The sequence below is a fragment of the Cervus elaphus genome, chromosome 24, assembly GCF_910594005.1.
Source record: "Cervus elaphus chromosome 24, mCerEla1.1, whole genome shotgun sequence".
NCBI lineage: Eukaryota > Metazoa > Chordata > Mammalia > Artiodactyla > Cervidae > Cervus > Cervus elaphus.
The window spans coordinates 33534998-33548718 of NC_057838.1; the positions used below are offsets into that span (position 1 = coordinate 33534998).

General features: G+C 51.5%; 1 protein-coding gene across 1 annotated transcript; it reads right to left on the reverse strand.

Annotated features, from left to right (window-relative positions):
- Positions 1-4702: 4702 nt before the first annotated feature.
- BHLHE40 (basic helix-loop-helix family member e40) lies at positions 4703-10406 on the reverse strand. Its single transcript, XM_043885523.1, has 5 exons — positions 10055-10406; positions 9824-9893; positions 9467-9574; positions 8331-8454; positions 4703-7035 (listed from the first exon to the last, which is right to left on the reverse strand). The coding sequence occupies exons 1-5, from the start codon at positions 10132-10134 to the stop codon at positions 6179-6181; spliced, it is 1239 nt and encodes a 412-aa protein (XP_043741458.1). The 5' UTR covers positions 10135-10406; the 3' UTR covers positions 4703-6178.
- Positions 10407-13721: the final 3315 nt, after the last annotated feature.

The following is a 13721-nucleotide window of genomic DNA, read 5'->3' on the forward strand; positions in this document are numbered from 1 at the left end:
GTACCTCTTCTTGAAGAAATGGCTGTTCAAGTCCTCTGCCCATTTTAAAAATTGGGTCATTTTTCTTTTTGTTGTTTCTGTCTACTTTCATAGATGTTTTAAATTCTCCTTAGTAAAAACAAAGGGTACCCAAATATTAGATATTTTATTAAAAACTTTGAGAAACATACATCCCCTCCCCCCACCACCCCCGCAGAAGGGGAGTAGTTTTCTCTCCTTTTTCTCCTACTTGAATTCCTCAAAGATCTCTGTATAATCTCTACCTCCATCTACCATCCATAATGCAGTTTCCAAGAAAACCATATTAGCTCTTCAAACAAACAAACAAACACAAGTTTCTTCTTTTTCACTCTCTTACAGGTGGGTGTGGGGTGGGACAGCAGGGCTCCTAGGTTTAACCAAGGCTGTCCCTAACACTCTGGCCACAGCCTGAGGCCATCCCCCTGTCCCCCCACCTATCTAGCAGCCTGGTGACTCATTCCCTGCTACCCTACCTCAGTGTCTCTGCTAAGATTCCTCCGGGAAGGGAGGGCCCCGTCTATAGCGGAAGAAACCTTCCGGGCCCCAGTCCAGGCCCATCACAAGACTGGATGGCCCAGTGTGTCGGTGGCTGCCACGGCCAATGGGAGAGGCTTCACCCAGCTCATGTTCTGCTGTGGTAGTCGGGCCAAACAGATGGCTTGGGATAAACAGGGGGTGTTGGCCGGTTTGGGGTGGGGGAAAGGGGGGGCTTTGAGTGGCCCCAGCCTCCTCCTGGATCCTGGAGAAGGAAGTGGGTGAAGTGAAGGCCATGCCCAAAGCAGGAGCTGTAGTTGGGTACCTTCCAAACAGTTTGTGATATTTTTTTTCAGCAGTGGAATTCTCGTTCGAACAAACCTTTACGGTATTTAGGACAGGGAAAAAGGAAGCTGCTCCAGCTAAAGACGGGGTGAGAAGGCCAGAGGTTTCCCTCCCTCCTTGCCACGTGGCACTTGGGGAGTTCTGGGTCTCTGGGGAACACACCGATCCCGTTAACACAGTCTTTACATGAAACCACTTGGGAGCTCTGAGCAGTCTTGTCTCCTGGCGCCTCCAAGGGTCTCCGAGGCCTGAGGAGGAACCTGGCAGCATGCGAAGCTGAGATGCTGGCCCCCTTCTACAGAGACAGGTGGCATCTTGCTTACCCCTCCCTAGCCAGCCACATACTGGGGAGCTGACCACGGGCTGCAGAGATCAGCCAGGGTGTGGGGGCCCAGCTGTCCTTTCAGCAAGAGAGCTGGGAACATGGCCTCCCTCCCTCCTTGCAGCCTCGCCCCAGGTGGTCTGCAGGTAGCTACTGCCCCGGGCCCTTCTATCTGGCTCTCCTCTATCCTTAAAAGAGATGTGAGAAAAGGAATGGCCCCTCCTCCCACTTCAGAAAACTTGACATAGAATTTCCTCAAACCCAAATTCTAGTTCTCAGCACAGTTAACTGGTAAGTGCCCCCACCCATCCACCCTACCCGCCCCACCACGCCCCAGTTTGCCTGTGGGGTAATTAATTTTTTTTTTTTAACATTTATTTATTTGGCTGCATGCGATCTTAGTTGCGGCGTGCAGGATCTTTGGTTGCAGCATATGGGATCTAATTCCCTGACTAGGGATCCCAGCCACGCCCCCTGCCTTGGAAGCATAGCATCTTAGCCACTGGACCACCAGGGAAGTATCAAGATGGTACGTGGGTATATTTGTAAGGATGCAAATAAAAAGTCAGGTGAATAACTTCACCCTGAGCCTGTTATCTCCTCCACACACTAGGGATCCTAGTACCTATTCCATGGGACTATTCTGAGGATTAAATGGGATATTGCATGTCCAAGCCTATGTCACAGAGCTCAGTTTAGAAATAGTTCTTTACCAGAGAAAGGGCATGGCTCTGTCCTTCACACAATGTGTCACTTCTGAGGAGGCTCAAATTTCTCCTCTCTTAGCTCCATCCAGTTTTTTCAACTCTTATTAATACCTACCCCTCACAGTTGTTATAGGAAGTAGAGATAATTCACATAAAGTGCTTAATATATTGCTTGGCATAGGGACAGTACTCAAAATCTGGTAGTAACTGTGACAATTATCACTACTTCTCCTATTATTATTATGGTTGGCATTGCTATTATTTAAAGGGACGAGCAATGGGGTTGAGTAGTTAAACGCATAGACTCTGGAGACCAATTGCCTAGCTTTAAATTTCAGTTCACCTCTGGAGCTGTGTGACTTTATGCAAGTTACTTAGCCTCTCTGTGCCGACATTTTCTCTACCATATAAGGAGAATAATAATTAAACCTACCTCATGGAGTTGCCCTGAAAAGCAAGTTTTTGTGTAGGGAGTGATTTGGAGAGTGGGAAATAATAAGTGCTACAAAGTGTTTGCTGTTATTAATAGCAGTATTGGTATTATTACTAGTGTTCACAACCAGACTCTGAAAGCCTTTCCTTTGGCTCTGATCAAGAAGAGCCACAAACCAACACAGTCACCATTCCAATAATGGTTTAGTGACTCGGAAGCTGTGTGACTGTCGGCAAGTTAACTCCCCTCTCTGAGCCCCTTTTTATTTCTCTCTAAAATGTAAAGTATAATAGCACCCATAGTGGTACTTCTCGGTTGTTAGGCTTCATTAATGAGCGATGACCCGTGGGAAGCTTCGAGCTTCTAGATAATTAGGCTCCTGTTCCAACGCCCTGCTTAAATCCAGCTCCCTACCCCACCCAGCCCTCCCTCCCCGCGGCGGGAGAGCGCTCGGATTCCCTCCCGCGGGGCCTGAGGGGGTTGCTGCCCAGCGCCCGCTGCCAGGCCCTATTCTGGGGGCCGAGCAAGCCCGCGGCCGTGCCAAGCTTCCCCGGGGATCAGGTTTCTGCTGACGCGGTGCCAGGCACGTCTGCTTCCAGGAACCGGCAGCCGCATTTAGCCGCGGGCCGCACATGAAAGGGCTGCAGTCGGAAACGTGACGTTGTGTCAACAGGCGAGGCAGGTCAGCGCTGGGTGAGACCATCCCGGCAGCCGGGAGGAGGCTCACGCCCTGTCTGAAGGCGGCCAGATCCCCAGTGTCCGCTCTCCGGCCCCAGAGCCCGAGCTGCACCCCCTCACCGGCACACACACCCCTGTTTCACAGAGGCCCTCTTTGTCCTGAAGGGGCCAAAGACTTGGAGTGCGAACCCCTCCTTCCGCATCTCTCTCCCAACCACTTGGAACCTGCTGGCACCGGCCTAGAAAGAAGGTCAAGGGCAAGCTAGACGCAGAGAAGAAGGCAGACGGAGGGCTGCCCGTCTGAGGGGGGTCTGACAGACTCCAGTCGGGGAGTCTGGGTTGCCGCTGTGTGGGACTCGCAAACCCTTTTTAGTTCAGGGTGCCGCAACCACTTCCCTCTGCCCCCACAGCTATTCCCTTGAGTCACCGACTGGGGAGGAGAGGGGGACAGGCAAAAAGAGTCTGGCCTTGATTTCAATCCCCTGCTCCATCCCCAAGATAAACTTGATTTGTTTAGGTTTTTACCCAAAACGTCTAGCCAGAAAAGCTTAGCAACTCACGGGGGAATTCAGAGCTTAATAAGCAGGAGACCTGGAGGGCCAGTCCCTAAGTTGCTGGGAGAAAGAGGCCTGTACAGAGTTTGCTGTTTGCTTGCTATAGGATGTGTCAGACAGGGCTCAAGAGTCCGTTTTTAGTGAATCAAAGACAGGAGTGAGGGGGAGATGCCAGCCTGCCAGTTCATTGATCAGACCACCAGCTCATCTCCTGACTCCTCCCAAGACACATGCTGCCTGGGGACATCTCACTCAAGCCAGGCAATGCTCACTCTCGCCTGCTGGCTCATCAGCAGACAGGGAAGATGACATTTGAAGCAAACAGACACCAAGGCAGGTGGCATCTCTGCCTGGCTGAGAACTCCCTGGGGGCAGGTTCCCTGCATGGGCTCCAGACAGCCAGAGGGTTCTGGAAGATGCTTGGGGATCTGAACTGTGGTGAGCTGGGCCCTGGCCATCAGGAAACATCAGGACACCTCTGAGAGGGAGAAAGGGGCAGGCAGAGACACTCATCGACCTGGTCATTTCCCCCTTCTTTTCCCATGGAATTTTTTCTTTTTTTCTTTTTCATAAGAGCACTTGACTAAGGAACACCAATATTCATTCACACACAAACACACCCAGTGAGAGGAAGTCCAGGAAGGATGTAGAAAATAATCATGGAATGTTGCCTTCAGCAGCAATAGGACAGGATATGGCAAATCCATTAGACCTTGCTAAACTTGAAAAAGTTAGACCGCCTTGGCAGAGGTGCTATCCCCAGCAGTAATTATGATTGCATAATAATCCATTAAATCTTCTTTCAATGTGCCTACCCCTCCAGCAAGCTCCCCAGACATTGAGGCCCATGATTTCAGACGCTGATTTTCTGTCAAGTTCTAAGGACCATGACAAAAGCAGACTGGGGGGAACATAGACTTTTTGCTGAACTTTGGAAAGAGGCATAGGGCAATAGTGAACATCTGGCAGGGGTTAGTTTAAGAAAACAATGAAACAAATATTTACCTACTAAATTGACTAAGCTTCTTCTGTCTGAATACCAGTCACAGGAAAAGCTGAATGAAATCACACCAAGGTTAACTAGTTGTTGCCTTCAGTCAAGAGGGGAGAGCAAGAGACAGCCATATCACACCCTTAAAGAGTTATTTTAAAAATGCAGGAGACCATCTTTCTCTTCCACAGGAAAAGGATTATTTTATTAAGTATTTTAAAACAACTACTTAACATTGACTCATAGATAAAAATATTTACAATTTCACACCTTCAGGAAGGCTCCAAAATATAAACACTGTACCTCTCCCTAGAGAAAAAAAAATTATTCTTCTCTTCAAAAACAGGAATACATTCATTTTTTCTCACTTTTGTAGATCAAGTAATTATACAAATAAACATCTGAAACATTTTCCTTTTTAATATATTTATATAATATATATTTATAACAGTTTTACAAATAAAGGCAATGACTTTATACCAAAATAAAAACAGGAAAAGAAAAGTTAAAACACAATCAGCGATCAAGCATAGTGCATTTCGAAAAGCTGGTGCAGGGCTAGCTGGACAAGTCAGAAAAGTACTCTGGACCAAAAATAAAACATCTTTTCAGGGAGACAGAATCCTTTTATCAGGAAGGACACTCCATGTGCTATTGGGCGAGGGGAATTAGCCTGCAGAAAGGGTCTTGCTGTGCCAAGGGCTGGTTAGGCTTTTAAGAAGCTAAGCTTGGTTAAAAGGAGTTTTAGGTTAGAGCTGATAACCGAGTCTGGCTTTGCTTGCTGAAATTTCAATTTATTACTCAGCTTTTGTGCACTTGAGGGTGCTTGGCAAGCAGGTGCCTGCATCTCTCAGACCCTGGTTTGGTTCCCTGGACAGCGAAGCTTGTTTCCAGGTGGGACCAGAAGCAGGTGCCAGAGCCCCAGGGGATCCCTCCCTCCTCCCCCGGCAGCTAGGCTTGTACCAGGGGCCCTTTTCAGTTCCTTAGGAAGCGAATCACTAGGAAAGCCTGAGTAGGGAACTACATTCTCTTTATTCATCTGAGGCAGGGGTGGGGAGCAGACCTGCGGAAACCTCCCCAAACCACTACCGTGCTATGCCAGTGTCTGCTACCTCACCACTCTGGAGAAAGCTCAGTCTGGCTGCCCTCTGCCCATACAGTGAGTCACGGCGACAACAGAAGGGAGAAAGGGTGGGGTCATCAGAGCTGGCTGGGAACTGCACTCTGGAAAGCCCTCTTTTGAAAGTACCTTTTTCTCAAAGCCACAGACCCGGCTCCCAAAGTGGAGACTGACTCACAGACCAAGACTTTGCAGCTTTTGGAAATTCAGCTGCTTTGTATCAGAGGGGGCTACTCTCTGGGAGGGGAAAGGCGCAGAGGTCTGAGACAATCCCCCCCTAAGTCTCCTGATGTCAGGCAATCCTTCACGAATTCCCTACGCCCAAAGGAGCTTTAACGTCCCATACCAACACACAATGCATAGTCACGCGCGCACACATACACACACATACACACACCTGAATCTTCTCTCCCTGCCTCAGATGATCTTGGCATACACACTGGAACAATCTCGCTGCACTCACAAACACATTTTTTGTTTTTTTTTGGAAGTAGGGAGGAAGGAAAGCGAAGCAGCAGGATCCCCTAAATAGTTTAGTCTTTGGTTTCTAAGTTTAAAGGGGGGATCTGCTTCAGAGCTTGGAGCAGGGCAGAAGAGTCGATGGCAGGATGGGCCGGCAGTGGGGATGGGAGTCTCTGGGGCATGAGCATGGGGGCCGAGATCTTGTCTGGGTTCATGAAGCTGCTGAGGGCTGCGGCAGAGGCGTTGAGGCCCGGGTATAACACTGGGACAGACGTGGGGTACCAGCACTTCTCCAGCATGGGCAAGTAGGCAGTTGCTGACGGTGGGATCAGATAGAAGGGCAGGCAGAAGGGAGGCTGGTGCGGGTGTGGGCCCAGGAACGGGGAGCTGATCAGGTCAGTGCTACTGAAAGGGCCTTCATCATCGGAGAGCTGCATTCTGCTCTTTTTCATGGGGGGTTCTTCGGATTCTTGCTTAATAGCACTGATCCTTTCTCCCATGGTGAATCTGCGTCCATGATCGCTTTTGAAGTACGGCTGCTCGACACGCAGCTCACCCTTCTCCGATTCTCCCCCGTAGCCGCTGTCTGTGTCCGTGTCACTGCCACTCTGCTCGCCGCTCGAGTGGGCGAAAGTTCGCTGGATGACTGGCACACAGTTTTTGCCTGGGCCTTCGGAGCCTTTGGCCAGGGAGCTGGGTTTCTCCTTGAAGTCCATTGCTTTGGGGGCTGGGTCTGATGGCTTCCTGGAAGTACCACCCTGTAGAAGCTCGGAGACCACACGGTGGAGGTGGGTGACAAGCTGCGAAGATTTCAGGTCCCGAGTGTTCTCATGCTTGGCCAGGTACTGAAGCACCTCCCGGGCACATGTCTGGAAACCTGAGCAGAACATCTCTTGACCTGCTTCCACATTTCTCCCCGACAGATCACCTGGATCAACACAGATCCAAAGGAAGACATTTCAGAAGGCCCTGTGGTTCACATGGATACCTATGTTCCAAAGACCCCGGGGCTTTCCTTTTTGTTAATAGCATTTGCTGATTGTGTTCCTAACTCCAAAAGTAATATGATCAGGGAAAATTTGAATTACCCAGAAAAGTATAAAGAATAAACTAAAAATCATCCATCATTCTACCTCTCAGAGATAATATATGGTTTGTAATAGCTGTATAATGTCATAGGCATAGACCACATTTAATGGAGATAGACGGTTCCCCCTCTTGTTGCATTTGTAAGGAGTTCTTGGGTTTTCATTATAAGTGACACAGCCATAATCATCAGTGTGCTCATAACCAGAGTCAATTTACAGAACATCATCTTACCATAGCGAGATGGACAGTGACCAGTCAAAAAATGAGGATGAAGGAACGATGTCACCTAAAGTATGCTTATTTTCAGTGACTTATACAAGTTGCAGCCATGCTGCCATATTTAAAGGCTATTTCTAGGTCTTTCTCATATAGTCTATCTAGGATCCCCAGGAGATTAGGTATGATCATCTTTCTGTTTTCAATGAGGCAACTGGCAGAACAACTTGCTAGGTTTTTGTGATTCTCATTGTACTAGTTTGGAAAGGAGGGCAGAGAAGAATGTGGGAGTGGGTAGAGGAATTTCTCCCTCGTTTGTTCAGTATTATTGGAAAGGGTGAGACCAGACGGTTAGATGACTGTGATTCTCTGGAAGTCCGTAGAAATGGGTGATGAAACTTCAGTGGTTTCGTTAGATTGTGTAATTCACCGAGATACCTAGTGGCTATTCAGGGAACCACATGAAATGCAGGAAAAACTACTGCTGTCATCCTGCCAGGTTCATACCACACACCGAGGGATAAGGAAGTGGAGAAGCACTAAAACAGTGGGGCATATCCATGATTTATTCTCCAATGAAACAGGGCTAAGGAGAACAACTGTAAAACACCCACGATGCAAATTATAGGTGCCTTGGCATTTTCAAAGGGGGGGGGACTCCCAGAACCCCAGAAACTCTTAAGCCAAAATGCCACAGAAATATTTTACCATTTGACTAATACGTATTCATGCCAGGTGGCACACAGCAGCATTCCAAATGAAAAGTCTGACCTTTTAGGAAAGATAAAACAGCATCTCCCCCAACTGACGTGCATAAGCAATTTGTTGCAGGAATGTTTCTTAGACCAGATGTTGAGCTCACAGGCTCTCTATTTGTGCTAGAACTCTAAGGAGATGATAGCCAGACACGGTACTCACCAGCTTGCAGACCACTCTGCAGGGCAATGATTTTCTGCTGTTGTTGATCAATTAGGTTTGTTAATGCTTTCACATGCTTCAAGGTAAGTTCAAGAACCACTGCTTTTTCCAAGTGACCCAAAGTCTGGAATAAAAAGAGCCTCCGTCAGCAGTGAGCTTAGAGAAGTCCTACCTCTGGGATACTAATTAGCCATGAGATTTGTCAGCCGCCTGGGCTACACTCCATGGGGTTGCAAGAGTCAGACACCACTAGGCGACTAAACCACCACCAATGAATGTCTCTAAAGCGGGGTAAAAAAAACTGTTCCTGGTTGGCTAAACTAAGTTTTAAGTTTATAGATGATGTTTAAAAATATGTACATATGCATATATTTTTGATTAGAAGAAGCAAACAAGTGTCCCCCATCTTTGGAGGCATTTTGGAAGCAGCAGCTAGCTCAGGAGAAAGCTTTGACAGATAAATTTTTCCAGCAGCCGTTGCTGACCTTAACTCAGGGGAATCCGGAGATAACATTTCTCTGCAGTGGTGTCAACCCTAGTAGAGACTTCTACTGTGTCTGGCAGCCAAGAGGCTTTCCCTAGTTTCTTCCCTGACACCCTGTCATAACTTCTAGCTCATCGACGTTTTTTTCTTCCTTCCTAAATACTATTTTTTCTCCTAAATACTATTTTTTTCTTCTTTCCCCAACCAAAGGCTGCCAAGCTAGCAAGCTATTGACGATCGCCAAGAAAGGACAGGACGTAAAAGAAAAAAATGACACATCAAAACAAGTCCTCTTATTTTAAAAAGGGGTGCGGGGAAGGGGGTAAAAAAATAGTGGGTTGCTGGATTTGCTCAATGTAGGAAAAGGAGAACCCTGAGAATCACCAGAAGCGAAAGTCTTAAACTCCAGCAAAGGAAGGCCGGCTGGTGTTGGTGCCAAGCTGGACAAGTACAAATGATTCTTATCTCATTTGCACAAGGTTGCCAGAAAATTCCTAGACTGGAGAAGGGTACCCCCCAAACAGAGCCAGCCAGTAGCTAGGATCCAGCCATCTGGTCTGCAGTTCCTGGCGGAGCCTGCAGGCGGCGGGTGACCCTCGCCCGCCCTCTGGGCAGAGGAGCTGGTTTGGAGAGGGGCCAGCTTCTCACTTACTGTAAGTTTGAGATGTTCGGGGAGGAGATCCTTCAGCTGGGCGATGCACTCGTTAATCCGGTCACGTCTCTTTTTCTCGATGAGCCGGTGCGGCAGTTTGTAGGTCTCCTGCAAAGCGCATGGAGAGACGGTGGGCGCGGGAGGAAGGATGTGAGAAGCGCTTCTCCTTCTCCACCCCGCGGCTGAGGAGTCCGGGCAGCGGAGCAGAGTCACACCCAGAACCCTCACTGTCCCTTCTTCTCCAAGCCACTCAATAGAGGCACAGGGCCCATACCTTGCATAGCCCCCTCCCACCTTAAAGTGAGAAAACTTTTATTGGAAACTCAGCGTGTGCGAGGGGCTGGGGTCCACTCTTACCTTGCTCTCCTCGCTCCGCTTTATTCCCCGCCTCGACTTGTACACTTGGTACATATGGGCAAAATCCATCCTGCAGGGAGAGAGACGAGGAAGGGTCGTGACTTGCGCATCGGCTGCAGGAGCCCCGACTGTCAAGAACCCCCGGCTGCACCCAGAACTACTTGGAGTTGAAAGCCGCGCAGAAAGCAGGACTGGAGTTGAGGCTTGAAGGGGCCAGGGGTGCCAACTTACCCTGGTAGGTCTCCGGGCTCCAGTCCTGGCGCTTTGGGCAGGCAAGTGGGGGGCGGTTGCGCGCTGGGGATCCGCTCCATTGCGCTGCGAGCCGGGGCCACTCTGCGCTCCTGTCTGCAGTGGTGGAGCGTCGGGTGAGGACTGTCGTGGAGGAGGTTTCGGGGGTCTCTTCGCAGGGCTTCCTCTGACTCAGAGCTCTCTGAAATCCGCTGGGCTGCGAGGAGCTGCGGCTTTGAGGTGCTGCTTCAGTTGGGGGCGTGCATGGTGTACCGCGGCCTCTGGCTCCGGCTCTGCGCACAGACTGGCGGTGTGTGCTCCCAGTGCCGTCTGCGCGGTGCGAGCCAAGTGAATGAGAAGTGGGGCGGGCGGGGAGGCGGGAGGGAGCGCGGGGGGGGGGGGGGCGGTTAGGGCGGAGGGGGGTGGGGGGAGAGCCGAGGAGTAATGGAGAGGCTGCGGGCTGGGTTAAATGGGAGCGAGTGGGTGGGTTGGAGCTACGTGTTCTACCCTGTGACTCCAGGCACGTCTGGCCGCTGCCGGGGAGGGAAGGAGCGACCTGCCCGCCCTCCCCCGGCTTCATCACATGAGTCTCACGTGTTGGACAACGCTCCCGCGGCTGCGAGGGAGCCCCCACCCCCAGCCCCGGGCCCCAGGTGTCTGCGGCTGCCTTTCCCCGAAGAGGGGGGTGGCAGGGCAGTCTGGGTCCTGCGTTGCCGGGCGGGGGGCGCGGAAGCTGGAAGGGGCCAGGGAGCCGGGGAGGTGGGGGGGGGAGGTTGGTAACGTGGGCGAACCTGCCCCAGGGAAATGAAGTAAGTTCCCGTCTCCTGGGAGGGAACTGGGGGAGGACGGATCCGCCCGCGTCTGACTCAAGCCGGGAGAGGAATATCCCCTCGCTCGCTCCAGCCCAGCCCTCTTCCTCCTCCTCCTCCCCCCGCGCGGCCCGCTTGGAGGAACCAGCGCACAGCGGAGGGAGTCGCCCGGCCCCCCTGCCTTCCCCAGAGGCTGGGGTTTCTTTCCGCGCCGGCTTCCCTGCCCCCACCCCTCGGCCCCGAGTCCAGGAATCGCCCGCCGTGGGGAGGGGCCGCGGAGGGGCGGGGCGGATGTCACCCCATGGGAAGCGGGCCGGCAGCCAAGCGCAGGGGCAGCCGAGGCCGCCGCGGAGCACGCTGCGCGCACCTGACCCGCTAGGCTGTGCGCCGCGGGTCCCTGGCTCCCTTGGAGCTGCGCTCCCGGGGCGCAGTCTGCGTGCCGGCGGACACCCACTTGCGCACCCCCCAGGGCGCCCCAGTGCCCCCACCCCCCGCCCCGGCCCACACTTGGGCTGATCAAGCGCAGAAAGAGGCCGGGCGCGGTGCCCTGCGTTTCCTCCCTCCTCTGCCCCCACTGGAGCAGAGGCGCCCCGTCCCCTCCCCTTGGGCTGCAGCGTTACACAACCGCGGCAGCGGCGCTGGCCCTGCGGCAGCGCGGGGCGTGACGCTTCACCTGGCCCGGGCTTGGGCCGCAGCGCTCCTGACTGCGAGCCCTTCTGTCCCGGGGACCGAGACCCCCGAGCGCACCGCGGGTCCCCGGGGGTCGGGGTTGGCCATCTCCTCCTGCCGGGGACTTCGGCGGCGCAGTGTGTGGTCTGCACCCGGGCTGGAGGGAAAAGAGAGACTTGGAAAAACTGCCCTTCACGCTGACGTCTTAGCGTTCATTCACTCGATAAGCGTGGGTTGAGCCCCCTACCCTGTGCCCGGCGTTGGGCTTAGATACGCTGCTAGATACCCTGTAGGTGAATCGAGCACAGATGCTGCTCTTGATCACAGGAACCTCTGAGAAGGGCTTACCCTGGGAAATGAGGGGAAGGCAGGACTGGGAAAATTATATGGGTGCTGTTGGCGGAGAGAAGGGAAAAGAAAGTGTAGGCTTAAAAAAAATTTTTTTTTGTATTAAAAAAAATTCTTTTTTAAAATTTAATGTGAACCACAACGTCTGGGCAGAGGAGGAGAGGGGAGACGTTAACCCATCGCCCGGAGCCTGGGGCAGAAGGGCCTCCTCCAAGCGGCCCCAGATCTCTGCAATCTTACTGAGGCCGCCCGAGGCCCCCACCTACTCCCCCGGAAAAGTCCGGCCTCTGTGACCTTCTAACTCTGCCTGGAGCAGGGAAAACAGCTGAAACTCCAAGCCCGCTCGCTCTGTGAGCAGCGCTGATGCTGTCAGAGGAGGGAGCCAGTGGAAATTCATGACTAAAATAAGGCCTGGCTGGGGATTTCACTGACCTCTGTGCTGCCCTGCCCTGTAAGTTCGGGGAGTTGAGAGATGACTGTGAGCCTTTCCCACCGCGCCTCGGGTCAGTCACCCCGCCGCCGAATGACCTGGCTGTGGGAAGGATTTAAAAAAAACAACAACAACAATAAAAAAAAACGGGGTCAGTGCTGGGACCTGGTGAAGATCAGCCTCGGGTGCAGTGGAGGGGGTGGGTGGGGTGGGCTCAGTCTTCATAGGCAGTGTCCTTGACAACCTAGAGATCTGGGATTCACACGTTGACCAAGCTGGGAGTGGATTTCCTTCTGGTCGCTTTGGAGAGCTCCCACTTCCTGTTTGTGTTTCACAAGCGTCAAACTCATTAGCAAGTGTGAGAAGCGCCTCCTTTTCTAAGTGCTGACTGGCGTGACCTCGCCTGGGGGCTCAGTATCCCTCTGTCCGGGAACGTAGTTTTGCTGGCTTGTGTTATCAGCCATCTCTCTGGAGGTGATGCGGCTTCCTGCGAGGAAGGGGGCAGGTAGGAGGGGACAGGAGTCGGTGCTGGGTTGGAGCTTTCAGTCGAGGGTGACCTGCTCCCTTGTGAGAATTTAATAGGGGTGGATGAAGAATTGTCATGATTGCGTCTGAGCCACAGTTGCACCAGGAAATAAGTATGGGGGAAGGATGGAACGCATGTCCCCCCCAGCGGTCACTCTCCCCCAGCGGCCCCCCCCGAACCAGGAGTGAACCCAAACGGTTCAGATTGCATGGCTCAGAGCTCAGTATCATTCCTAGAACGCTTTGAAGTTATCTATACTTTTGGAAATAACAAAATGGATCATTTCCTACGTTTTGTTTATTCCAAATGTACTCTCAAGCATCAAGGATTATCCCCACCTTACCAAAGTGCTACGGTACCCAGGTTATATTACTTTTAATGTTTCTCTTCTCTCAAAGCTTATGATTATTTTTTATTGAATTAAAAGAATTCCTTCTCCTCATGCATCTTTTCATCGTGAAGAATCTTAATATTTCAGTATGTCATCTTTTGTAGATGGTTGGTTTAGTGCTTACTAGTTTTTAGACTGAATGTAAAAACATTGTACATGTTCATTTACTTCTCACCACCACCTCATTGGGCAGTCATTAGCTCATTTCTATGTTTATTTAACACATTTATTGAGAACCACGATGTGCTGGGCACTGAACTAAGTCCAGGAATATATAATGTGTCCTCTTGAGGAAAGTGAGGCTCAGGGAGGTTAAATTGCCTGCCTCAGGTTATATAGCCCGAGATTAGATCTGGAGTTGAACCCCAGGTTTGTTGGACTCCAAAGCTTGAGCTCTTAATCACTATACCTGAGGCTGCCTGGTAGGGTTCTTTGGGTTGTGCACTGCTCAACTCCAGGGGGAGCCATTCACATTTCTGTCTGTGTGAAAGCATCCT

What these genes read in the sequence shown, in the direction of transcription:
- BHLHE40 (XM_043885523.1), bottom strand. Translation starts at nt 10,134, where the DNA reads ATGGAGCGGATCCCCAGCGCGCAACCGCCCCCCACTTGCCTGCCCAAA. An exon ending in GAGCCCGGAGACCTACCAGG is followed by an intron (nt 9,894 to 10,054) that starts GTAAGTTGGCAC and finishes CTCTCCCTGCAG; the next exon opens with GATGGATTTTGCCCATATGT. An exon ending in AGCGGAGCGAGGAGAGCAAG is followed by an intron (nt 9,575 to 9,823) that starts GTAAGAGTGGAC and finishes TGCGCTTTGCAG; the next exon opens with GAGACCTACAAACTGCCGCA.